This window comes from Lipotes vexillifer, unplaced genomic scaffold (genome assembly GCF_000442215.2).
Source record: "Lipotes vexillifer unplaced genomic scaffold, Lipotes_vexillifer_v1.1 scaffold149, whole genome shotgun sequence".
Lineage (NCBI taxonomy): Eukaryota > Metazoa > Chordata > Mammalia > Artiodactyla > Lipotidae > Lipotes > Lipotes vexillifer.
The window spans coordinates 995,817-1,022,655 of NW_006779962.1; the positions used below are offsets into that span (position 1 = coordinate 995,817).

Consider the following 26,839-nt stretch of genomic DNA (forward strand, 5'->3'; position numbering starts at 1 on the left):
GCATGTGCTCTGTGCCTGGAACAGTCCCTGCCTCATCCCCCAAAAGCAATCACACAGCCTGCAAAGGGGTCTCTCCTGGCCCCATTTTCCAGACCAGGAAGCTGGGGTCCGAGTCAGCTCCGTGCACACAGAGGGCCATTTGCTCCGGGCTCCGTGGACACCTGTGCCTTCCCCTCCCAAGGTGGAGTTCCGTGTGGGCCGGCGGGGAAGATGGGATGAGATCCTCATGTTCAGCAGACGCTGTCCTGGGCAGTCTAGAAACGCCCTTTACATCTGGGGAACGGAGCCCTTTACCTCTGGGCAGCTCTCACTTACACAGACTGCTCTCACCGAGAGTCCACGGGGATTTTTCCAACTGACGTTTTTATGGGCTGCAAACTCAACCTTTGTCTAGAAAACATCTCCAGGAGGGTAACCTGCCCAGCGAGTCTGAGGCCAGGAGAGGTAGATCCACATCCTGTTGTCTCAACAATCGTAAACTCGCTCTATGTGTCCAAAGTCTGACTGGTGCCCATCACGGTCCGTTTTGTCTGGAAATTCCATTATTTTGTGAAGTTTACTTGGCCCCCGATAGAAACATCGAGGGCATGACATGGAAACAGCCTTGCTGCACGGAGCAGGGAGAGGGTCGTGCAGTGAGGGGCCGACAGGCCTGATTCACCCATTACATCTCAGCCGGCCCTGGGTGCGTCTGTTGTGGGCGGCTCTGGCAGTTATGCTGTCCGGTCCCTGCCCTCGTTGGGGGGCGGCTCCCTGGCCGTTGAGAACCATGCTGCCTGGCCTTGGGTCGGCGCTGTGCAGCCACGAAGAATTCCAGCCTCAGGTGGACCTGAGTGTCGGGTCTGTGCGATGCCAGCGGCTGAGCGTTGACTGGCTTGCTTGTACAGGGCTTCTGGTCCTGGACATGAGCTCCGGGAGGGAAATAGTTCCTTTGCTGGACTCTGGGTTGGCTGGGTGAAGAGGCCTTCACTTCTTGGAGCTGTGTGGAAATTCTGACACAGTGGAGGGGGGCTTCACGGGTAAACCATTAGAGAAAACCCATAGAATTTTAGGTGCAATCACGGGGCCCTGGAGTGCAGTGTGACAGCCAGGACCAGAGTACAGGCTCCTGATTCCCTGTGCCAACTCTTTCCAGCTCAGCCCCACTCACTCTCTGGTTCACCCAGCAAATGGAGCACAGGCTGGGGGCCGGCCTGGGATGCTGACCGAGATCAGGTCCCTGGAGGGAGGGACCACGTGGCATGACCACGTGGCCTTCCGAGGCCCGGCTCCACCCACGGTACTGGGCTGCATCTGCCCACACTTGTCACGGGGACTGCAGTGCATTTCCCTGCAGCCCTGGGCCTCTCCTCGGGAAGGGCAAGGTGCTGTGGTTAGGGATGGAGAGAGGAGACCCCGGCACGGAGCCTCTGCAGGATGTGGCTCTGTCTTAGCCGCATTCTGCCCCCTCCCACTGCCCGCTCCCGCACTCCCTTGCCCGGTGCGGGCAGCATCACAGACAAGACTTAGCTCCACGTGCAGAAGGGGCGAGATTGTCGGCAGGCCTGGACCAATAGCCAGGGTGAGCCGCCATCCAGGTCCCTCCCGCTGGGCAGGGTCCTGCCCCCCCACCTTCATGGGCATCAGAATGTCCCTGTTGTTCTGGAGAACAGAGAGCCCCCATCCCTGGGTGTCTCCAAAAGGCCCACAGACTAGGATTGCCAAGGTGTTGTGGGCTGAATTATGTGCCCCCCTTCCAGATTCACCTATTGAACCCTGACCCGCAGCACCTCAGGATGTGACTGTCTTTGGTGAAAGGGCCTTTAAAGAAGAGACGAAGGTAAAATGAAGCCATCTTCATTTTAAGGTGAACTCGCCCCATGTGACTGGCTGTCCTTAGAGGAAGAGATGAGGACGAGACCTGCACAGAGGGAAGATGCGGAGAGAAAAGGATCGTCTTCAAGCCCAGGAGCTGCCTCAGGAGAGCCAGCCCTGTCCACACCCTGAGCTCGACCTCCAGCCTCCGGGATGAGAGAGTACATTTCTGTTGTTCAAGCCACCCGGTCTGGGGCACTTTGTTATAGTGGCCCTAGGAAACTGACACCCGGAGAAGCCTGGCATCTTGGGGGCTGCCCTTGGCCGTTGGCCGGCCTGGCTAGGCTCCTCCACTGTGTCAAAGTGGAGGCCTTAAAGCGGTGGATTTCCCCTAGTAGCTGTGGAGAGTCCCCTGGGATTAACAGCCACCCCACCACACCCCAGCATGGAGGGAGAGCCCTGCTGACTGGGTGGGCGGGGCAGCAGCCCCTGGTGTGCTGAAGCCCCAGCACTGCAGGGCGCAGTGAGCAGGGCCCAGGGCTGGAAGGTCAGTCGGGGGCGGCGCAGGCAGAGGAGGGGGACCCTGGAGCCAGCCTGGCGGCCCTCTGCCCGACAGCCCCCCTCGTCCTGGAGAGCAGGCTCACACGGCGTTGGGGGCCCCGGCAGGAGCTCTGGGCTCAGGCTTGGCCACCCCACCCCCTACTTTTGGACCTGGAGCAGGTCTCAGGGCTCCCAGCGTCTGCGTCCTCCTGCGCCCAAGGGAGCGATTTTACTCTATTGAGCCCGTGGTGCAGGCGAATGGGGCGGAGCCCTGAAGGATCCAGCGGGAGGCTCAGAGGGGTCGGAGGAAGACCATCCAGCGGCAGGACGCAGGGGGAAGGAGGGGGCACCGGGGCCTCCCAACGCCCGGCAGGGCTTTTTAGGCCTTCCTGCCTGGCTTCGCCTCCAAGCTCCCCAGGAAGCCACGGAGGCCGGCTTCCCACCCCACTTCCCCAGAAGCAGAGGCGAGGACTCGCTGCCCCAAGGTCCCCCGGCCGGCGGTTCCTGCCGCTGGGGTTGCGGCTGAGTCTGCAACTCTGGAGTTGGCCTGGCCCCAGACACCCCCTGCAGGATGCAGCTGCGGCCTCGGGTGCGGGGTGCAGGTTTGGAGCATCCTCCTTGGGCAGCCTGAGGGAACCTCGAGGCCACTTCCACTGCTGTGAGTAACTGGGGGCAGCTCCATCCCCTCACTCCACCAGGCAGCAGCTCCCCATTCCCTCCTGGGCCCAGTGGGCCACGGACCTCTCGTAGGGCAAGCAGGTCACCGGGTTCCTCCACCTGCTCTGTGGGTCTGTGAGCTCCCGCCTGTGAGAGGGGGAAGGAGAGAAGGAGCCCAGTTGTCCCGGAGGGCTTCCCCAGGCTTTCCCCAGCCAGGCAATGACCCTGGGAGGCTGGGTGGCCCCTTAAGGTGGGAGGGTGGGAAATGAAACAACCCACAAGAGGGCAACACTTGGGGCTTGTCATGGACGCTGAGAACCACGCTTGAAACCACGCTGAGAACCACGCTTGCCGCTTGAAAAAAATCAATGAGGGGGGACTTCTCTGGCGGTCCAGTGGTTAAGAATCTCCTTCCAGTGCAGGGGACTCGGGTTCGATCCCTGGTCTGGGAACTAAGATCCCAAATGCTGCGGGGCAAACTAAGCCTGCGCGCCACAACTACAGAGCCCATGTGCTCTGGAGCCCGTGAGCCACAACTGGAGAGAAGCTCATGCGCCCCAACGAAGAGCCCCCATGTCGCAATGAAAAGATCCCGCGTGCCACAACTAAGACCCGACACAGCCAAAAAAAAAAGAAAAGAAAAAAAAAATCATTGAGAAGAGCTTACAGCAGAGGAAGGAGAAGGTGGACAGCAGGCCCCAGGTGCAAATCTGGGGGCACACCCGGCCTGCCAGGCACTGTGGGAGATGCACATCCATGGGCGACCAGGGGTGTGCAGAGCCCTGGGTGGCGGTGAGTCCCTCCCATGCTGGAGTACCATGAGTAGAAGTCCACGCACAGGGAGGGACCGGGTGGGAACGTGGCAGTAATTTCAGGAGGGGAGGGAGGCACACAGGCAAGCAGGTGATGCTCACCGTACAGGAGTTGAGGGGAAGAGACTGGGTTGGGGGCTGGCCAGGGGGCTGGGTGCCTTTGCTCACTGCAGACATCCTAGAGCCCAGAGTGAAAGAAACAGTTTTCAAAGGACTCTCCAATTTAATCAGTTATGGGAGGGCCAAGGGGATGCTGCTTGGGGTCAACCACCACTGGGCATTGTTGCAAGGATTTGGGCAAGGCGATCTGCATCTTTCCCACCCGAAGGTAAATCTGGTTTCAAATTCAGGCTCGGCCACGGATGGATGGGCCGGTACTTTGGGTAAGTCCTTTACCCTCTCTGATCCCCAATTTCCTTGTCTGTGGAGGGGAGAAATGACAGTATTCCCTACTGCTGTGTGTGACCTGATGCAAGAGTGGCTTTAAAGTGGGAAACACATGTGGCGGGCTGGTACTTCTGCTGTTCCCACTGGAGTAACAGTCGCGACCAGGCGTCCCGGTTACTCTCCTACAGTCCTGGGCAGACAGGTCAGGCTGCTCAGTTTGGGGATTTTTTTCGAGTTTTCCGGTGGGATAGAAACTTACCTCCTCACCCAAGTCCAGGTGTGGAGGAGCCCACCTTTGCCTCAAGCTTTCTCATTACTGTGAGGTCAGCTCTCTGGGGGGACCCTGGGTGTCCCTTGACTATCAGCTCTTGAGGGACCAGATGCCCGCCCTGAGTTCCAGGTGTTGGGAGGTCTGGCTGGCCAGCACAGAGGCACCTGTAACTGTCACAGAAGGAGCACCCTGTGTCCTTGGGGGAAACTGGAACCCTGAGTCTGCACTATCTTCTGATCACTAGACCACTGACCTATGGTAGCATCCCAAGTCTTTGGGAGAAGCTGGCCTTCCCCTGGTGGGGGGTGCGTTCCAGGGGCCAGGTGGAGCTGGGGGCTCAGGGAGTGTCTGATGGAATTTCTCTCTCATTAAGGCACACAAAGGACCAGCTCCAGCGGAAGCAACACACACAACTTACACACACAGACACACAGGCACAGACACATTTCCCCGATCATATATGTGATTTATACAGGTTGTAAAACAACAACAAAGGACTATAAAAGACCAGAAAGACCATTTAGCTTTACTTTGTGAGTCTCATCCTTTTCCCGAGCAACATTTAGTGCCACCGCGAAGGGCACGTGGGGCAGATGTGGACCATCAGGGTAGCACCAGTGAACCACCACCTGGCTCAAGAGGCAGTATGTGGCCATCCCAGCAAACCTAACCTCTACCCACCTCCCCTCCCTTCCTGTTTCCAGAATGATGGGAATCAAAGGGCATTTGGGGAGTTGCACGCCCAGTCTGGACATGTAACTGGAGACAGGGATCACTGCTTCAGCATCACTGGCTGAACTGTTTGTTCAAAGGGGATACGGATGGCTTAGGGTTTGAAAAGCCCCCTGACTCACCTTCCCTCCTCTTTAAAAACCAGCTCTGTTGCTCTTCGAGGAAGGGGTGTGAGCGGGCTTTCAGCAGGTTATGTGGGGAGCCAGGTGGGAGGGGCTGCTACCGGCCACCGGAGCCTGGCAGGCGTCCTGCTCCAGGGAGACCTCACCAAGGCTTAACGAAGCGGAGGGAGAGAGGCAGTGCCCAGTGGCAGTGCCAGGGCAGCAGCGCCCCAACCCCTCACCCCTCTGCCTGCTGTCACCTCCCCAGGGGGTGTCTTCTTTGCTTTCCTTTTTGTGGCAGAGGGGTCTCCACGCAGTAGGAGGGAGTGAGTGGGGACGGGGTGCTGGCCAAGTTCGCCTGATTAATATCCAGGATGTGTGGCATCCGAGCTCCCTCGGAGACCTCTTGGGAGCCTCGATCCCAGCCTGGGCACGGATGCCCAATCTGCAGTGGGGGAAGGTGGAGGGCGGGTCGTCTCTCTCGGGGTGGACATGTCTGCCACAGTCTTGGGCGCCCCGATCTGGCTGGATTGGAAGTTCCGTCTCCACCCAGAAGAGGAGCTCTGAACTCCAAGTAAACGAAAAAGTTAGGCGCGGTGAGCTGCAACGTCCTTTTTAAACCCCAAACGATCGAACTCGGGGCCCCTCCACACTGGTTCTGGGGCTCGGCCAGGTGCGGGCACCTGGGGCGGGGAGAGCGCGCTGCAGCGTGGGCCGCCGGGCCTCGTCCGCCCGCGCTCGCCGGCAGAGCTGGGGGCGCCGGGCCCTCGCCGAGTCCCCGCCCGCCCCGGGCCAGCCCCTTCCTCGCTGCCGCTCGCCCGCTGGCCCCACCCCCTCGCCCGCTGCGCCCAGTGGGAGGCGGGGGCCGGCCCGGCCGAGCCCAGCGCCGGCTCTGATTTGCTGCGGGCGCGGGGGAGCCACGGCCTCCGCGGGTGCCGTCCCCGAGAGAGGGAGGGAGGGAAAGGGGGAAAAGTGCTCGGCGCCCGAGGCGAGGTCCGCACTCCTCGTTCGTCCCCGCGGCCGGCGCAGGGCCTCACTCGAGCGCAGCGCCCACGGGGAGCGAGTCGCGGGGGAGGCGGAGGAGGCCAGGGCGAGCGAGCCGAGCGGGGTCCCGGCCGCCCCGCCGGCCAAGGTCGAGCCCTCCCGCCCGTGGGCGAGCGCGCCAGCCCACCCTCCAGAGAGCCACCGCCACAAAGAGAACGGGCCGGCGGCTGCTCCCATGATTCCCTAAAGTTGTGCCGGCCCCGCTGAGTTGTGCCCCGCGCCCCGTGCGTCCCCGCGCGCCCAACCCGCGCCCGCGCCCCGCCGGCATGGACGTCCACACCCGCTGGAAAGCGCGCAGCCCGCTCCTCCCGGGCGCCCCGCTGCTGTCCCCGCCGTTGCTGCTGCTGCTGCTGTGGGCGCCGCCTCTGAGCCGCGCAGGTAAGGGCGCGGGGCGCTCGGGCGCGGGGGGGCCGGGGGCCGGGGGGCCGGGGCCGGGGCCGGCGCGGCTGTCATCCCCGGGCGGCCGGCCTCTTCCGCGCGTGCACGACCTTCCCCCCCTGGGCTGTGGAATGCACGGGCCGGGACTCCGAATGCCATTCGTTGGGGGCCCCGGAGAGGGAAACGCGCCGGCACATTACTCCCCACGCCAAACGGGCCGGCGGGTGGGGCTGTCGGGGAGCCGAGGAAGGGCTCTGCGTTGGATCAGCCGGAGGGCTTGTCCACCAGGCAGGCAAACTTCTGTCCCGAAACTTTGCGTTCTCTGTCCCACACAGCCCCGCTGCAGAACTTCCTTTCCTGAAACCCGGGAAGGGTCGCCCCCTAGAGTCGCAGCGGGCCAGTTCCGGCCGGGCCTCCTGGGATGGGGGGCCGCTGGGGAGAATCCCAGCAGCTGAGCCCCCCAGCCCAGGACTTCTCCAAGCACCCTCTTCCTCTGCCTCCAGACCCGGCTGACTCTCCCTTTCCCAGGGAACAGAGCTTCCTGTGGTCCCCACCATCTAAGTACTCAGTGAGTGGTACTGGGGAGCCCCCGGGGGGGTGGTGGTGGTGGAGCAGCCCTGCTCTAATCCTACCTCTCGACCTCCTGGAAGGCAGTTTTTCTTGGGTTAGCTGCCCAGAGACGGGATTCTTGGAGCAAAGGCGGGAGATGCTCTCAGAGTCTTGGCTGTGAGGAGTTCAGATGACACACAGGATGTGGGACTCCTTCTGCCAGAGGTCTGCCCTTAGAAGGAGCTGTCTCCAGTGGATGGCGTCCACCAGGCCAGCACTGACAGTGTGCCTGCCTGGATGCTTGCAGCTCCAGCTCTCTCCCACACAGCTTCCTGACGGGACAGTGGTTTTTCTGAGCATCACCTTTTGTGGTTACCTGTGGGATGGGACTTCACAAGCCTCAGTCGTCGGAGCCCGAGGCCCCGAAAGTCCTCTGGGACCCCATTAACAGATGCGGAGACGAGGCTCAGAGCCGCTATTGCAGGGTCAAGGAAAGTGCGGGCAGAGGGATGGGACAGTGGCTCAGTGGACAGCAGGACCAGCCAGGGCTCCCCTGTGAGAAGACACCGCTTTACTGCCTTCGCTCTTCTGTCCTCCGCTTTGTCATTTGAAGACGTGTGGGAAGAATCACTTCCGTGTTCCACTTGCCAGTTAAGACATTCTGTCCCTTTTTCCTGGTACAGTGAGTGCTTGGTGGGCCAGACGGGGTGAGCAGGAATCAGGGTGCCCAGCCAGTCAGGGGCTGGGGGAGCGGAGGGGAGCCTGGCCTGGCTCTGGGGACCTGGGGTCTTAGCCCTGGGCTACCACCTACGTGCCCTGGATCCCAGGCTAACTGGCTTCGTGTTTCTCCCGGGGTCACTGGAGGTGGGGGACAGTAGCGGCCTCCAGAAAAGTGGCACGGAGCAGGGTGGGGATGTGGTCATGGGACCCCTGTAGGCCCAGGGCCATAGCCCTGTCCCAGCTCCTCTGCTGGGCTTTCCCCTAGGAAGTCAGGTGGGAATCCTTCAGGGGAGTCGCCACCCCCAGAAGCCGGGGCTGGGCACTGGCTGGGGAGCACACAGAGCATGCGTTTGCCTGGGTTTGGGGTCGGCTGTCTGTACCACTCCCCATCTCTGCCCCCCGCCCGTCTCCGGTTTCCCTTCCTAACTGAGTGTGGCATGGGGTGGATGCCTGGACCGTGGCTGTAGAGCTGGACATTTTGCTCTTGTCGAAGAGACGCTGAGAGCCTTTGAAGAAACCACGTCTCTGGGTGGGTTTCACAGACCTCCCTTCTGTGAAAGGGTGGGACCCTTTCGGAAGGTGGGTGGGACCCTTTCGGAAGTCATCTTCAGTGCGTGGCCAGCGGGAACGGCTGTCCACTGACATGCGGGGGCGGGCGGGGGGGGGGCAGGAGAGGCGGTCCGCAGGCAGCCCTTCTCTCCATTTTGAGACCCACCAGATGTTTTTTGAGCTCCCTCTGAACATGGCTCTTTTTCCTACCTTCTTCTTGGCCAAGCGTGTGAAGGAATGAAAAGTCAGATTGCATTTGGGGCCGTTTAACATTGTAACGGGCAAAGCAGAGTAAGTGAAATGAAACATGACCCCAGTATTTGGAAATTGAGGTCATCTCCTCCGCACATCATTGGTTGACGCCAGTCACGTGATCGCTGTTGGCAATAATTTGGTGGGAAGAGTTGTCCAGGTTTTGTGGGACTTGACAGACATCAGATGGTTAAATTTCCTCTGACTCAATCAAGTTGGCTGAAACGACAGCCTTTTCCAACTTTTCCTCCCCTTCCCCCTCCTCCCCATAAAAGAGCAGAGTCAGCGGGAGGAGTTCAGAAGCCAAGCTGATTCCCCGAAGCCCTCTGTCTCCTCTGGTCCAGATTTTAGTGGCTGCAGGGCTTGGAGCTCGGGTCGCCGCCCAGCGCTGTGACCACCCGGCAGTGGCCACGGGCAGGAGTTTCTTCCTTGTGCGGAAGCACAAAGTTCCCTTGTCCTGTGATGTCGCTCCATGGCTGTTCCTGGGGTGCTGGCCGGAGCCTGCCCCGTTACCCCGCCCTTCAGATATCTCCGGACTCTCACACAGCCACGCCCTTAGCCGAGCACAGCTGATGCCCGCCTGCCCCGCCCCTGCCCTCTGGCTGTCTGGCCCCATCTCCCACCCCTGCCTCTTACCTGGGCCACGGACATTGTTGGGTGGAGCAGACACCCACTGCCCCCTGCCCCTCACTGAATAACGGTGACAGTGAGCGCAGACTCGCTCTGAGCCCCCGAGGCTCGAGGATGAGTCACGCGCACCCCGAGGCCCCACTGCTGTGCCCACAGTGGAGCCTGGGATTTGCAGCGCGGAGCAGGGCAGGGCCCCTGGCCCCTGGGACGCCCGCACCCGTGGTACCGATTGGAATGAACTTGCTGGCACTTGCCTGGTCTGCTCTTAGCCCTGTGCCTGCATCATCTCCTTGGACCCTCATCCAGGCCTGCAGGGTGAGGGAGGGTGCTGGCACTCTGAGAGGCCCAGGGAACAGGGGGCTGGGACTGCACACTCTGGGTCTGTCTGGTCTCTGCACCTGGGCGCTGAGTGAGCTTCTCCACGGGGGAGGCCCAGTGCCTGGAGCTGCTGTCAGCCTGGGGCTCAGCCCAGACACGGCCCTGGGACCAGGGAGGGGTTCCATTTGGCCCCAGCAGACTGTTTCGGTTCCTTCCTGCCCCCTACACCCCTGCTTTTTACCCGAATGCCATCAAGGGGCACCCGGGGCCTGCAGTCTCCACTCCCCTTTCACCAGGCCCTTCACTCACTGGCGTGACCCGTTGACCCCTGGAGGCTTTGCCTGCGCCGGGCCTGCTTGTGGGAAGGCTGAGGTGACAGAGTGCCTGGCTCCAGGGTCCACAGGCTGCTGCGAGGCACGCATGTGGACACCGTTCGTTGTACTGTTCATTCTCCTGCCGAGCGTGTCTGGACGGTTGGCCCCCTTGGGGAGATCTGGGGCAGCTTCCTGGAGGAGGTGATGCTAACCTTGACCTTTCCTTCCTTCTTCCCCTTCCTTTTGTTCCAAAGGGCCTCTTTCGCAGGTGCCCTCCTCCACCTCTGGCTTTTGTCTCCTCCGTGCCTCTTCCCCGCAGACATCCCACCCGCTTCACTGTTCTCCCGGAGCTGCCTCCCTTGGCTGGAAAGCCCCTCATTAACTTGGTTGGCAGGGCGCCTCCAGCACCGCCTGCCCCGGCAGTGCTGTGCCAGCAGAAGTGGCCGCTGTGAGATAGAGGGGGCCTCTGAGGGGACAGGAGGGAGGCCGGGGCCTTCCTTAACCCTCTCTGGGTTAAGAGATGATCTGAGGGATGCCGCCTGCCCTGGCCTGGGCGGGTCCTGCGCACTTTGGGCCCCCTGTTTGGGGAGGCAGGGGCGTGGGGGGACAGCCCTTGGCAGTCAGATTGTTGAACCCAGGGCAGCGTGGACGGTTCCTCTGCCTCTAAGGGGTTGGCTGGGCGGGGGCCAGCCACCGTGCCTCAGCTTTCCTCTCTGGAAAATGGGGAGAAATGGTTTTCTCGCTTTGAGGGTGGTTATGGAGACTGAGGCGATCTGCAGAGACCGCGTGTGGAATGTCGAGGCACAGGAAGCCCCTGATGAGCGGAGGGTCTTATTATGGCTACGGTTTTTGGTGGTGTTTCTGCACAAGGAAAAAGCGCAGGGTTGCCACAATCCTCTCTAAGTGCAAGTATTCCTGTGGGAGCCCAGCTGAGGGAGGTGTGTCCGTCCAAGGAGGCTCTGGGGGCTGGTGAGACCCCCAGGCCTCTGCCATCCACAAGTGACCCAGCCCGGGGCCCCCCTCACTGTCCTCAGCACCCCCATATGCTCGGTGGGTCCATTTCCCACGCCATCTCGTGGGGTCGCAGTAAAGGTCACCCTAGGCAGCGTATGTGAAAACGCTTCACAAGCCCATTGGAGGTTTGTACACCTGTGTGTGTGTTTGTGTGTATGTGTCCAAGCATGTGTGTGCATGTGATGTGAGTGTTTGTGTGGATGCATGTGTGTGCCTGTGTGTGTGACGTGTCCCTGTGTGTTTTTGTGGGTGTACACGAGTATGTACTCCCGCATCCACGCACAGGTCCATGTGTTTTCAGGGTCTGCTTAGGCGGGGCCTGGTGTGTTTGAGGTGCTCACGGCAAGGCCGCATCTCTCTCCTTATCGTGCCTCACCCCTGCGGGATTGGAGACGAGGAGATGACCCGTGGCCACGGAGCCCACTGGGCAGCCACGAGGCGTTGGGTCCCGCCCCAGCACAGATTCAGTCCAGCTGGGTCTGGTAATCTGATGAGTCTTTTTTTGCTCACAGGAGGGCGATGTTATATTATGGCTGCTCCTCCTCCCTCTGTTTATTTCTCCCCTGTAATCGACTCATCTGGTGTCAGCGCTTGGCCAAATGTTAGTTTTAAGCTTTCTGGCCTGGCTTGTGGAGATATTGAGGTCCTGAGGCGGAGCCTGCAGTGGCCACAATCCTCTCTCCCAGGCAGAGCTGCCCCTGCCACAGGACACGGCATGGAGACCCGGTGTGGGTGACGGCTCAGGGCCGGCGTCCTGGGCCCACATCCCGCCCCACCCCCGCCAGCGGTGCACTTTGCCTCAGTTTCCCTATCTGCAGGAAGGGGTGACGGCTGTGACTCCTGCAGGATTTTCGAGAGAGTTCAGTGCGTCGCGTGTCCAAAGCACAGAGCAAGCCCCTGTCACTGTTGTCACTGTTACGTCCTCCCTGGGCCCCCAGGCAGCAGCGGGTCTGGGGTCCAGGGTGAGTTCTTGGCTCTGCTCACTGGCCGGCTGTATGAGTCACCCCCTCTGTCCTGTGAACCGTCACCCTGGTGCCCCCTCGCGGGTGAGCATGAAAAGGGGTTACACAGCCCGCCGGTGAGCTTATTGGAGCCCTTGCTGCTACTTTTGCGGTCCGAGCCCCAGCATGGAGGCGCCTGCATCCCGGAGCAGTCGTGGGGGGTCACGTGCAGCACGCCCCTCCCCTTCTTCCTCAGGCCACCCCCACTGTACAAGGAGGAATGGGGGCCTCAGGGATGGGAATGGACTTGCCCACGTCCCGCCTCAAAGACTCCGGTCTTCTGCCCCTGAGACATGACAGTGGGTGATGGCTGGTGATCTGGAAGGACATCCGGGGCGGGTGCGGCGGGGGTTTTGTAACTCAGACGTTGTTCCTGCACCCGCGCGGCCCCAGCGTCTGGGGCAAAGTCCATAGAATGAGTGAATGAATGCTCCGTTGGATGAGTGGGGATTCGTGGTGGGGTGATGGGGGGGGGGGTCGCTCCGTGTTACACGTCACGCTGTCCGAGCCGTCATCCCATCAGCTTAGACTCACCCGGTAGTTTTTCTGGCAGGTTCCCACCCTATGTCATAACCCACAGTAGGAGTAAATGTCACCACTCTTTGGTGACTCACACCTCAGAAATGGAACCACAGTCTGACCCACTTTTCTCCACGTCTCATTACACAGAGCTCCAGGGGCCCATTTCCTGCATGAAATGGGGGATTCCTTTATTTCCTGTCTCTTAGACCTGTGTTCTTTTGGGGGAAATTCACTCTTCTGTCCTGTTCTTTTCTGCCAGCACCTTGGCAATAGGGATTTTATTGGTCTCTTTATGAATTTTTTTTAATAAATGCTATAAAATGACATCAAAATGTGTGTATGTGACTGGAGTCATTTAACTAAAAACTCTGACTCTTGCATTGGAAGACTAGTGACCTAACAATGAAAAAGAGTGAGCATTTTAATCTGAATGGAAGGTGGGAAGCCATTGTCTTCCGCTCTGCCGGCGGGGTAACCCAGAGGGCGGTGGGTGAGGCTTTAGGGGAATCCTTTCCTGTGTGGGTGCAGAGGAAATGCAGGAGAGCCTGGTCCTTTGTGGAGAAACTCCGGAGTGACAGTGGCTGTGCTTGAAGCATTTGCAGACCTCTAATGTGAGGCAGACCTGTGCCAGGCGCCAGGCAGCAGGTGCACAGGTGAGCGGTAGGCGAGCATCCCAGCCCTGCAGGAACTTCCGGTGCAGTGAGGGAATCAGACCTGTGAACAGGCGATTGTATCCAGTGAAGTGCAAAGTGGGAGGTAGTGAAACATTCATCAGCTAGTCGAGTGGTGCCACCAGACAATCAGGGGGAGGCACCCGCCAGCCCTTAGGCCACTGGCCAGTCAGAGGGAGGTACTTGCCAGCCCCCAGTGGGGCTCTGGCCAATCAGAGGGAGGCACTTGCCAGCTCCTGGGCCACTGGCCAGTCAGATGGAGGTACTTGCCAGCCCCCGGTGGGGCTCTGGCCAATCAGAGGGAGGTACCTGCCAGCCCGTGGGGCTCTGGCCAAATCAGAGGGAGGCACTTGCCAGCCCCTGGGCCTCTGGCCAGTCAGAGGGAGGCACCCGCCAGCCCCTGGGCCACTGGCCAATCAGAGGGAGGCAACTGCCAGCCCCAGTGGGGCTCTGGCCACTCAGAGAGAGGTACCTGCCAGCCTCAGTGGGCCACTGGCCAATCAGAGGGAGGTACCTGCCAGCCCCAGTGGGGCTCTGGCCAATCAGAGAACAGCCTGTTTTGCCAGGGCCTGTGGCTTTTGGGGTCCCACCCAATGAGTTTGAAGGGAGGAGTCCCTTGGTGGAGGCAAGTGGCACTTTCCCATGTGTGTCTGTCCTCTCACTCCGGTTCATATTTAACCAAACCCTGCTCTGGGGTGTTACCTGCGGAGTGCCCTGCTCTGGGGTGCACCTGGACCAGGTGGGGTTGGCCCCATCCTGCAGATGTGCAAGGGGAGGCCCTGTGGGCCCAGCTGGCACAAAAGAGTGATGATTGCCCTCTGTAGCCCAGTGAAAAGCACGCCCCGCCTTGGTGTAGGTCATTACCGGCATATAAACTGATATTAGGTGCCAGGTGAGGGGGCCTCCAGCAGCTTCCAGCTCTTCCTTGCCGTGAGACAGTCCCTTGGTGGCAGGGTCCTTGTGTTTCAGAAAGAGGTCCACGGCCCCCACCAACTGTGAGTAGCCTCTGCACCTCGGCCTCAATTCCTCCTGCATTTCTGATGCATAAAACTGGGTGTGCGTACAGCCCTGTCTTGCTAAACGTCAAGGTCTTCTTTGCAGGGATAGTGGGCAGCTGTGCACCAGTGGGACCTGGGGCCCTGGCTCACGGGGGTCTGTTAGGGGACCCTGTTGGGTGGCAGGTGAGGGGAGAGCTGGCCGGGGCCCAGAGCCCTGCACAGGGGAGGGTGCAGCCGAGAAGGAAGGATGGGCCATTTCTGGCCCTGGGCCCCCAGGTTCAGTTTGCAAGGGCCCTGCCTGGGGAAATATTGTCCTCATGTCCGCTGGGGTGAAGTCGCTGGGACCCGCCTTACCGTTACTTCTCTTCTTTTGCGCTTTTTTTCTTTGGGGAGAATCTGAAATGCTGACGGGCAGTTCTGGCTTCCTCCTTCGAGGCAGTTCTGTGTTCTCCTGGGATGCGGGTGGAGTAGACAGCCTCCGGCGTCAGTGTCCTGTGTAGACCTTGCTCTTCTAGGGAGAGAGGGTCCCGGTTGGTTCTGAGCAGGGGGGAGGAAGGGGCGCTGCGCCTTCCATGCCTTTTAGACCAGGAAATGTGCACATCGAGAAGGCAGGGCGAACAGCTCATTCTTGGATGGAGGTGCAGGGAGCAGGGCTTCTAAATGTAATTCTTTTCCAGGGAATTATTACTAATGTTATTTCGGTTCATAGTTTAAATTGTGGCCGTTTAGCTCAGAAAGCACTGCTTGGGCGATGGCTACATGTCAGTTAACTCTGGCATCCCGGGGAGCATCCTGGGGTCCTCGGTGTGATGACGCTGGCGCTCGGGAGGGCCTGGGGTGGGGATGCAGGGCTCACACCCGGGCAGGGCGGTGGGGCGGCTCTGCCCAGCGATGCCAGGATCTCCGGGGGAGGAGTTGGAGCTGACCGAGAGGAGGGGGCACGGGAGGGTGGCCAGTGTTCTCTCAGGACCTCCTCCCTCACCTGAAACAGATGGGCTGCGGGTGTCAGCATAAACGATGGGGGGGGGGCACCTCCGAGGGGAGGCGTGCCAGGAAGGAAGAGAGGAAGAGGCAGATGCTCCCCAACCCCCGTGTCCTCCCCGCTTTCTTCACGGGGGCCCCACATTCTGGGAGGAGCAGTGATGCTTTGCTTTCCTTCCCTGCCTGGGGGCAAGCTTGCCCTTCTCCTAAGGAAAGACTTGCAAGAGCGCAGTACGGAGCCTCAAGCGGGAAGGTTTACTCGGGCTCAGCTCTGAGAGTGTTGTTATTATTATTGCCATCGTTGTCGTTCGGGGACGTTTCAAACACAGCACAGCAGATCGAGATCCTCGTGGGCTCGATGATCAGCCCAAGGACACTCTTGTGGTCCAGCCGCCACCCACTCCCGTCTACCCAGTTACTTTGAAGCCGATCCCTGACGTCAGGTCTCACGCAACTATTCCTCTGTGTTCACCGCACATCAAGAGTGAGTACTTCCATCTCAGTGGGGGAGGGACGGTGGGCATCCCCACCCGAGGGACACAGAGAAGGAGCTCAGCCAGGTCCAGTGCCCTAAGTGGGAGGGTGGGCGCCACCGACCCCCGGGCTCTCAGTTCCCTGGTGAGCTGAGAGGGCAGGCCCCTTGCTTCCTGCCTGCCCCGGTGTGCCTGGGCTCAGCACAGGTGCTGAGGCACCTAGGAAAGCCTCTCTGAGCCTCAGTACCCCATCTGTGAAGTGGGAATAAGCTCAGAGGCCTGCTGGGAGGACTAAAGGCTCTTGTCATTATGTTGCCATGTGTTAAAGCCATGACGTCAGCATTCGGAACCCCTAGGAATGTTCCAGCTGGAGGCCTGGGCCCCAGACAGCAGCTTCGCTGGCATTTTGCAGAGGGTGGAGTCCTCTAGGCGTGGGGGGCTGGCTTGGGGTTGCCTGGGAGCACAGGAGGCTGGTGAGCAGGTCCAGTTTCCTGCGAGGTGAGCTTTGACGGGCTTCAGCAAGGGATCCGGGTGAGACCAGAGCTTCAGCAGCCGTGGGGCCTCGCCTCACAGCTCCGGGCTCCAAGGGTCTGGGGTGGAGCCTGGGGCCTGCCGCTCGAGTTCTGATGCCAGTGACCAGTCGAGGGCATTCTGGGAAATGTGGGGTGTACCAGATGGGAAGGTCTGAACCTCCTTCTGGCCCTCCCTCTCCCTGTGTGGATCCAGCCTCTGTGGCCAGCTGACAGTCAGCCTCTCCTCTGACTTTCGAAAGGAAAGTTCAGGAGATGAGGCTGGGAAGCAGTGATGCATCAGTGCATGGAGTATAGGACCCCCAGCTGTGTGACCTCGAACGCTTTACTTAACCTCTCTGATCCAAGTTAGCTCATCTCCAAACCAGAGGCACTGGCACCACCTGGAGGGAGGTGACCTGGGTGTGGACATAGGGCCCTTCCTGGGGTGTCTTGCATCCCGTGTTCAATGCAGGACAGCAAATGCTAGATCATACTGATAACAGTAACTGCCTTTGTTAATTATTCTATATCATTGTTGTTATTTTGTATTGTTATTATGACTGGCGGAGCTCACAGAAGCAGTAATTGTATAAAGTTTCTATGAAGTGCTGGAAAGTAGGAATAAAGCTGCCACTTGCAGGTTCGGGGCTACAGCTGGGCCTAAGAGGAGGCTGAACTGTCAGTGCAAAGGGCCCAGTTAGGGCCCCGGGCGGGGAGTGAGTCCAGGTGGGGCAGGGGGTGCAGTTTGCAGTTAATACTTGGGGTGGGGGCTCTGTGGAACCTTCCACTGCATTTATTTATTTATATAAATTTATTTACTTATTTATTTATTTTGGGCTGCGTTGGGTCTTCGTTGCTGCGCGCGGGGGCTACTCTTGGTTGTGGTGCGCGGGCTTCTCATTGCCGTGGCTTCTCTTGTTGCAGAGCACGGGCTGTAGGAGCCCAGGCTTCAGTAGTTGTGGCATGTGGGCTCAGTAGTTGTGGCTCACAGGCTCTAGAGCGCAGGCTCAGTAGTCGTGGCGCACGGGCTCAGTTGCTCCGTGGCGTGTGGGATCTTCCTGGACCAGGGCTCGAAACCGTGTCCCCTGCATTGGCAGGCGGATTCTTAACCACTGTGCCACCAGGGAAGTCCCTTCCACTGCATTTAATGTGGGAGCTACCTCTGGCTCGTTTCCTTTGCCAGGAGTGTGGGGCTCTGATGGTGCACAGGCCCAGCCCCCCGGGAAGGAGTTGGCTATTTTACCGGGAGGGCTCACAGAGTCAGTGATCCGGCCTCTGGCCTTGGGGTCGTTTTGCAGATGAATAAACTCAGACCTAGAGGACTTGGGGGTCTCCAGGGTTACAGGCTGCTGAAAGCAGGGCGGCAGGGGGAGCAGGCCCCAGCATCCGGCTCCGTCACCCACTGGTGGGCTGTGCTCAGCATCCCGAGGCTGGGGGAACCCGGTGGTCTTGGAGCTCTGCTATCTGGGGAGGGTGTCTGAGCCTCGAAGACTTGTTCTGAGATTCCGAGGCTGCAAGGGAACTCAGGTGTCCAGTCTCAGGGTTCCTTCTGTCCAAGGCAGACCTGATGACGGTTGTTTGCCAGACACCTCCGTCGGGGAGCTCACCCTGTGCAGGCAGATGGCACCCAGACGGAATGTGCCCGAGCCTGGCCTCCAGAGCCCATGGTTTTAACCTTTATGTCACCAAACCTGGGGCTTGTGAGCCTCTTCAAGCTTGCTCGCAGAACTAAAACAAAAGCTGCACCCAAGTGGAGACGCTCACTCTTTTCTTTCATTTCACGCCTTCCCCGCTGTGGTGTTCCCGCCAGGAGGCAGCCTGTCCTCACACACCCTCACACACCCTGCAGCGCCTTGGGCCCCTCGGTGTGGACAGGCTCCCACCTCCCCTTCCTGGCCAGGGCCTGTCCGATTACAAACAGCTGCCTGGCCCGCAAGCAGGATTTACGAACCCGGGGGAGGGCTGTTGTCGAGGGCTGGGAGGCATGGGAGGGGGTCCGCTCCTTAGAGAGCTGCCTCCCACCACTCTGTGAGCCAGTGGGGATCAGCTGAGGGATGGTCAGCCTCTGGGCCTGGAGGATGAGGGACAGCTGGTCCCATCTGGCCCTGGGGTCACTGCCCCTTCAGGGCCTTTCCTTAACCCAGCAACTGAAATGTGAATTATGTTCAAAGAGCATATGATACAAGAAAGAGGAGTGTCTGCTTGAGAATTTTCTCGGAAGGTGAAGAGTCAGAGAGATCTCTCCCTCCCTCCCTCCTTCTCTCTCCCTCAGTCCCTCCTTTCCTTTCTTATCCTAAGTGCTTTCACAAGTTGTTTTCTGTCATCAGGAAAGATGTCCTGATGACATCTTTCCTAGGTAAGAGGTATCCCCATTTCACAGGCACGAAAACTGAGGCTCACAGGAGCCCCACAGCCAGTAAGTGGCAGATTTGGAGCCTTTAAAATAGCATTTGAGTTGTGGAAATTGGGTTTCGTCCAGCCTCCTGGGAACAGGGCCTTCCGAGAGCAGACATCACTGTGAGGTGGGGTTTCAGCCCCGTCTTTTTCTCTGGGGTCTTCATCCCGGCAGAGGGGGGGAGGTGGATGAAACCTGGTGGCTGCCCTCGCCCTGTCTCCGGGGCGCAGCCTGGGGGTGGGTGCCTGCCTGGTGTCAGGAGGGAGCAGTGCTGTATTCAGCACCCACTTTCCAAAGCCCCCTTGAGTCCTGGGCTGCTCTGGGTCCTCCTCATGCTTCTTGGGTCAGATCTGCAGATTAGATCTTGAGCCCAACATTCAGCTGTGTTTGTATACAGGGGTGAGCTGCCCTGGATGAGTCATTTTTTCCATTTTAGTGGGGAGGAAAGATAGGAGAGGATTATAGCCAGGGAGGTCCTGCCTGTTTAATATCAGTTCACACACGATGAGAGAGACACGTGGGGCTCGGTGCCCACAAGCCAAATGTTGCACAAGATAAGGGTAGGGCACGCTTCAAGCCGCTGCCCCTCTGAAGGCGAGGTGGGGACTGAGCCGTCCATGAGATGTTCCAAGAGTGAAGCTGGTGCAGCTAAGCCGTCACCTCTGCTGGGTCAGGGAAGCTGGACCAAGGCAGAGTCTACATCTTTAAACCATCAGCATATCAGAAAAGAAAAGTAAAAAACCCTGAGAGAAGCAAAGCCCAGAGGCCTGATTTCTGAGCCTGCCCTTTATCTTAGGAGAGTCAACAGGCTTGCCAAGGACTGGGCTCAAGAATTCTGCTCTTGGGGCTTCCTTGGTGGCACAGTGGTTGAGAGTCCGCCTGCCGATGCAGGGGACGCGGGTTCGTGTAGCTGCCATCTGCAACCTGGAAGCTTGTCTCCAGATTGATCAATACACCATATAAAATTAGCACTTCTAAAATTTTTTTACATACCGTCCCCCAACTACAGTCTACTTGGAGATTTGTACAATGGCTATAGTCATCAGTAAAATTAGGTCTGATACCTGTTCTTAAAAAAGGAGATATGTTCTTTGTTATAAAGCAGAAACTAACACACCATTGTAAAGCAATTATACCCCAATAAAAAAAAAAAAAAAAAAAAAAAAAGAATTCTGTTCTTGGTTTTCCCTTAGGATGGATCATGAGTCCTAGAGAATTGTCAGAGCCCTCCGAAATTTTGCTACTTGGGTGGCCCACCTACCCCACTGACTGGGCCAGACAGGTTCTACTGGGAAAAGTTAGGGAGTTGCAGCTTATTTGAAACCAAGGGAATACACTCATCCTGCACATGTGGCCCCAGGCGCTTCTAGACGAAGTTCACGTCATTGGGCAGAGAAGTCACGGTAGACAGTGGGGAAGCGAGTCCCCAGTTCACCGTCATGACATCCAAGCCTCACTTTTCAAAACCAGGTGTGGGCGTGGTCACCTAGAGGCCAAGGGAGGTACTGCAGCCCAGCTCTACCTGCCGTGGAAACCCCGGGCGAGGCTGGGGGGCTGGGTCTGCCTCGCTCTTGAGCTGTGACCTCAGAAACGTCATCTCTCTTCCATGTCTCTTGTTTCTTCACGTGCAAAATAGAGCTGGGGATGTCTTCCTCGTAGAGAGTTTAAGGAGGCGCGGTTTGGATCTCCACACACACAGGGTCTCTGGGTATGTCACATCCCACCGTGTCTGCAGGAGCTGTAGGATGGAGCTGAAGATGCTTGGCGAGCCTGGAGGGTGTCGGCCGACGTGCTTTGAGCTGGCTCTCCAAAGCAGGGTGGGCGGACGTGAGGGGGCCTGGGCTATTCCGGGCGGAGGATGGGGGCCCCTCACTCTCTGGCAGAGGCGGGTATTCTGGGCTTGATGCCCCTGGAGAGGCCAGAGGAGAGAGGAAGCAGATCTGCCAGGGTCCCTCTGGAGTTCAGTCAGGCGACTGTGGGAGAACAGCCCAGGGAGTGTACAGGATGGAATCTGTGGGCTCAGGGCTGTGCTGGATTGTCCCACGCTGACACTGCCCACCACGCTTCACAGAGCAATCTGAGCCACCCCAGGATCTTTCACGGGATCCCTAAGCAAATGACCCGTTTGCAGCAGGGTGTGTGTGTGTGAGTGTGTGTGATGTGTGTGTGTGCCTGCGCTCGTGCACGTCATGTGCACCTAAGCAGGCGTGAGCACCATCCTCCTGGTGTCCCCTGCCCCGTGAGTACTGATGCGCTGTGTCCGGGTGCCTTACACTCACGATTTCTTACTCCACCCGACAAACCGTGAGGTCAGTCGTGTGAGGATTTGTCCGGGCGAGTCAGCTAACAAGGAAGAGACCCGGGATTAGAACGCGGCTCCTGCGGGACCCCAGGCTACCTCCTCTGCGAAGACCCACTCGTCCGTCTTCTGGCTCATTTCCCCAGCTGTCACCCTGCTTCTTGTCTTTAATCCGTCCAGGCCCTTTCACCTCAGGCCCCTTTCATTCCAGAATCAATCATCTTACCCTATAAATAATGTCCAGAAACTCTTTCGGCTGTGATTTGGAATTCTTTAAATACGGTCAGCTTCTGCCTGCCGTTCTTCACTTCCGAGCCCTGACCCTGACCTGCTTCTGTCCTCCAGGACTTCTGGGCGGGTGGCGGGTTCGCTCACGTTGTCCCAGGACGCCGCCTCCTGCGCCCCCCGCGCCCCCACCCCGAGCATGGATTCTGAGCATCACGTGCTCAAAGCTGCCTTCCCCGGGACGGCTGCTCTTTTGCCAAGCCTGGGCTGCCTCTGGGTTTCCACGATCTGCCCTCCTGTGCTGGATTTAAGCCCCAATAAAAGCGCTGGGCTCCGGGCATGTGCCTTTCCCCCAAAACTTTGATGCCTGGTCAATATCTTGGCCAAAAAAAAAAAAAAAAAAAAATCCTCTGAAGAGGGGGGTAGTCTGGTCTCTTTCTAGTCACTTATTAAAATGTTTTCTGGTCTGATGTCTGTAGTAGTGGAAGCAGCCATGAATAACTGCCCCCAGGAAAAGCCCTGACATCTGTGCTGTTCTGAGCACCCACCCATCTCTGGGGTTCGTCAGCTGCAGGCTTAGCGCATTTTTCACTGACGACTCACTGCTTTCTCTCCTCTTGCAGCCCAGATTCTTCCTTCCACTTTGACTTCCCAGTGCCCTGGGAAGCTCCGTGCTGGTGTTGTCACCCAGCCGGTGCCAAGGGGCCAGATCCGGCCTGATGCTGGCCAGGTGTGCAGCTCTTTCTGTCGCGGCTTTCCCAGCCTCCCTGACGGAGCGTGGGGCAAGGCGGCCTGGCTGGGGTGCTCTCTTGGCCTGGGAAACGGTGCCCTGGGTCTGGTGTTCATCGTGTCTGGGCCCAAGCCTGTAACCCGAAACTCCGGAGCTGTTGGCCATGGGAGGAATTGTCGCCTGGGGAGCTTGTGTCTGCGCGACTCCGTGTGCCCTGCTGCCAGTTAGGCGCATGGTGGGAAACGCTCTAGAAACACTGCTTCTGAATTAAACGCACCCAATGTCTTTGTGGGCGCCCACAGCGTTGTGGGAAGCGTGCGTGGCTTTGCCAAGGGGCTGGTTGAAGAGACCGCCTTCCTAAAATGCAATTCAGCATTTAATGAGCACCTACGGTCCGCACACTGCTGTGCCAGGGCAGTCGGATGCAGCCCTGTGGGAAGGGCTCACAGCCTGGCCCTGTGGGGTGCAGGGGGAAGCCCCTGCCCGACATGGGCTGACCCTGAGGCCTTTGGAAACTGGGGCTCCCCGTACTGGAGTCAGGGCCCCTGTCTTTTCCCGGTCCAAGCAAGTGTCACTTGCCTTGTGCTGCCCTGTTCTTACAACAGTACCCCAAAGGAGGAAGAGCATTTCTGGACCCTGGGGGTCAGAGGTCAGTTGAAGACCCATGCTGATGGCGTGGGTGGAGCCAGGGCAAGGCCGGCCCCTGACTGTCCAGCTGTGTCCCTTTCCTGGAGCGTTTTCCCCCTACGTCTCTTCCCTCTTTAGTTATATATGTATATATGTTTTTTTTTTAATTAAAAATGGTACATGTTCATTATAGGCATTTTGGAAAATAAGAAAAAGTATTAAGAAGAAAATAAAAATCACCCATAACCCCCAGACTCAAACCCCACTGGGTCTGAGTACAAACAATAAGGAACGGAAGGAAATACCTCATGGTGGCTGATCTGGAAATTCTTGGCGTGGGTGGGGGGCAGTCCTACTCAGGGGCCTTGTCCCCCACGGGGCACTCCCTCCCTGAAGGGGAAGGCCTCCGACCCCAGCACAGTTGGCTTGGACGTTCTCATTTCACTTGGAAAGGAAGGCATTCTGTTCACATCCATGACGGCCTGTAAAAAGCCTAATTTACCTGAAGAGTCTCCTAGTGTTGGGTGTTGGGCCGTTTCCCATTGTTTTGGATATTGTCAGTATCTGTGTGTCAGTGAAGCATGCTGACTTGGATTTTCCCTGAGCCGCATCCGCTGTGGAGGCTCACACTTACCCTCTTGGGCTGCACTTGGGGGAAGAGAGCATCCTGGGGGGGGGTCTGGCTGAGGAGCAGAACCTCCCCTCCACGTGGGGCATGAAGGGGGTGCGTAGGCGTTGCTCGGTGGCTTCTAAGGCCTGGCACCCGCAGGAATTCAGGGTTTGATAAAGGCAGCCTTTCAAGTTGGCTGGGAAAGGAAGGATTGATTAGTCATTGAAATGGACTGGGTTAGGGAAAAAGCCATCTGGGAAAAAGGACTCGGGTCCTGCCGCAGCCCTGCACCAAAATGCATTCCAGATGGACCGACGATGTGAACTTGAAAAACGAAACCATAAAACTACTAGAAGAAAATACGGGAGGCTGGGTTTTATGATCTTGGGATGAGAAGGCCTTTCTCTGTATGACAGAGAAATCCTAGAAGTTATGAAAGAAAAAAAATTGACCCCATAAAAGTCAAGATTTTCTCTGGCCAAAACAAACCCCCCAGACAACCCATCACTGTGAAAAAAGAATGTGAAAATACGTGTATCACAGAAAGGGGATTGATCTTTGTAATGTGTTGTTGGATTCGGTTTGCTAGTATTTTGTTGAGGATTTTTGTGTCTATGTTCATCAGTGATATTGGCCTGTAATTTTCTTTCTTTGTGACATCTTTGTCTGGTTTTGGTATCAGGGTGACGGTGGCCTCGTAGAATGGAGTTTGGGAGTGTTCCTCCCTCTGCAATTTTTTGGGAAGAGTTTGAGAAGGATGGGTGTTAGCTCTTCTCTAAATGTTTGATAGAATTCGCCTGTGAAGCCATCTGGTCCTGGACTTCTGTTTGTTGGAAGACTTTTATTCACAGTTTCGATTTCATCACTTGTGATTGGTCTGTTCATATTTTCTATTTCTTCCTGGTTCAGTCTTGGAAGGTTGTACTTTTCTAAGAATTTGCCCATTTCTTCCAGGTTGTCCATTTTATTGGCATATAGTTGTTTGTAGTAGTCTCTTATGATCCTTTGTGTTTCTGTGGTGTCAGTTGTAACTTCCTTTTCATTTCTAATTTTATTGATTTGAGTCCTGTTCCTTTAATAAAAACAAAAATAAACAAATGGGACCTAATTAAACTTAAAAGCATTTGCACAGCTTAGGAAACCATAAACGAGATGAAAAGACAACCCTCAGAGTGGGAGAAAATATTTGCAAATGAATCAACTGACAAAGGATTAATCTCCAAAATACACAAACAGCTCATGCAGCTTGATATCAAAAAAAAACAAACAACCCAATCAAAAAACGGGTGGAAGACCTAAGTAGACATTTCTCCAAAGAAAGCAGACAGATTCCCAACAAACACATGAAAAGATGCTCAGCATCACTAATTATTAGAGAAATGCAAATCAAAGCTACAACGAGGCGTCACCTCACACTGGTCAGAATGGCCATCATCAAAAAAATCTACAAACAATAAATGCTGGAGGGGGTGTGGAGAAAAGGGTGGGAATGTAAATTGATACAACCACTATGGAGAACAGTATGGCCATTCTTTATAAAACTAAAAACAGAACTACCATATGACCCATCAATCCCACTACTGGGCATATACCCAGAGAAAACCATAATTCAAAAAGACACATGCACCCCAAAGTTCATTGCAGCCCTATTTACAATAGCCAGGACATGGAAGCAACCTAAATGTCCCTCAACAGAGGAATGGATAAAGCAGATGTGGTACATATATACAGTGGAATATTAGCCATAAAAAGGAACAAAATCGGGTCATTTGTAGAGACATGGATGGACCTAGAGACTGTCACACAGAGTGAAGTAAGTCAGAAAGAGAAAAACAAATATCGCATATTAACACATATATGTGGAATCTGAAGAAACTGGTATAGACGATCTTATTTACAAAGCAGAAATAGAGACACAGACGTAGAGAACAAATGTATGGATACCAAGGGGGGAAGCGGGGTGGGATGAATTGGGAGATTGGGACTGACATATATACACTATTGTACATAAAATAGATAACTAATAGATGTTATGTATAAAATAGATAACTAATGAGAACCTACTGTGTAGCACAGGGAACTCTGCTCAGTGCTCTGTGGTGACCTAAATGGGAAGGAAATCCAAAAAAGAGGGGATACGTGTATACGTATTGCTGATTCATTTTGCTGTACAGTAGAAACTAACACAATATTGTAAAGCAACTATAGTCTAATAAAAAGGGATTGATACGCTATCATATTCAAAGAACTCCTACAAATCAATAAGAAAGGGCCAAGAATCAAACCAAAAAAATGGACAAAAGACATGAATAATTCTTAGAAAAGAAAACACCGGTAGCTTTTACACGGGTGGGAAGATAATTTGACCTTACAAGAAGGGAATGCAGGTGAAGCCCAGGGAGACACAGCTTCTCACCTGGCCAGGTAGACAAAGAACCCTGAGAACAGGCACTGTTGGCTCCGGCGAGGGAAGTGGGTGTGCTCACAGATTGTTCTTCTAGGAAAGGCTTTTGTGACATCTATCAAAGTACTAAAATGCACATACTCTTGGAGCTGACGACTCTGCTTCTTGGAATGTCTCCTGTGGGGACGTGCGCACGTGTGTATAGACACCTGTGATGACAACAGGCATGTAGCACCATCTGCAAGAGCAGAGGGTCGAAACAACCAGGTGCCCATTATGAGAGCTATTGAGCTAAGTCACTGAGCGACTGTGGGGGAGAGTCAGTGAGGCGGCCGCAGGAGTGGGGTCTGTGTGCTTTTACATTTCCTGAAATGGATCAGTCTCCAAGGTATGTAAGTAAAGAAAAGCAAGGTAAAGAATGCTCCCCTTGGTATCAATCCATCTCTAGTAAAAAAAAAAAACCCACAGAAATCTAGGCTTGCATATCCGTAGATGTCAAGGAAGGACACACAAAAATTGGGACCCATGGTTTGCTCTAGAGGGGACATCTGGGTGCATGGGGGTGCAGTTCTCTCGGCGTCTTTTGAATGGGGTGAATGTGTTGTTAAAAACGGGTGGGCTGGTTGGAAGGTGGGCAGGTGTGTAGGTAACAGAGACACGAGACAGGGGAGTGTGGGCTGGCTGCCCTGGGAGCTGCGTGCCTTACCTGCTGACAGGCAGTTGCTCTTGGCTGGAATGACTTGGTCAGTTAAAGAAGTTGATGGTCAAAAAACAAGTAAAGAAAAGAAATAAGACCAATAGACCAATTCAGGAAGGGACGGACTGGATTGATTGAGCACGCGCCATGCAGTGATCCTTTGAAAATAGGAACGTGCACCGGTCAATTTGCAGAACTGAATTTGTCCTCGTCACCCCCCATCCACCCCTTCTATAGGTGGGAGACTGAGGCTGGTACACACATCACCTGGTGTCACATAGCAGACAGGGGGCAGAGGCCTGCAGACTTCGTCTGTTTTAACCCTCAGAAGTAGGTTCTGATAATGTGTTTACTTTATAAAAAGGGACATGAAGGATGTTGCCCAGAACCGCAGGGCAGGGAGTGGGTCTCAGGTTCAGCTCAGTCTGCATGATTTCCCCAGCACTGCACACTCTGAGGGCGGCACCCTGCCCGGTACCTGGCGCCCACCTGTGGACTGAACACTCACGCACGGTACCTTCTGCTCAGGTGACAGCCTCTCAGGTACCAGGCACTCCCAGGACCAGGGGCCACAGAAACGTTTGCAGCTGGGGCCCTCGGGGTGTCAGTGGGAAAGCCTGAGAGCGTCGGGG

General features: G+C 56.8%; 1 protein-coding gene across 2 annotated transcripts in view; it reads left to right on the top strand.

Moving 5' to 3' along the window:
• Window positions 1–6,604: 6,604 nt before the first annotated feature.
• COL5A1 (collagen type V alpha 1 chain) overlaps window positions 6,605–26,839 on the top strand; it is a 163,963-nt gene continuing 143,728 nt past the window's right edge. For both annotated transcript variants that reach the window (XM_007453087.1, XM_007453088.1), the window contains exon 1: window positions 6,605–6,716. In XM_007453087.1, coding sequence (XP_007453149.1) covers window positions 6,605–6,716 — 112 coding nt within the window. The remainder of the gene's footprint in view (window positions 6,717–26,839) is intronic.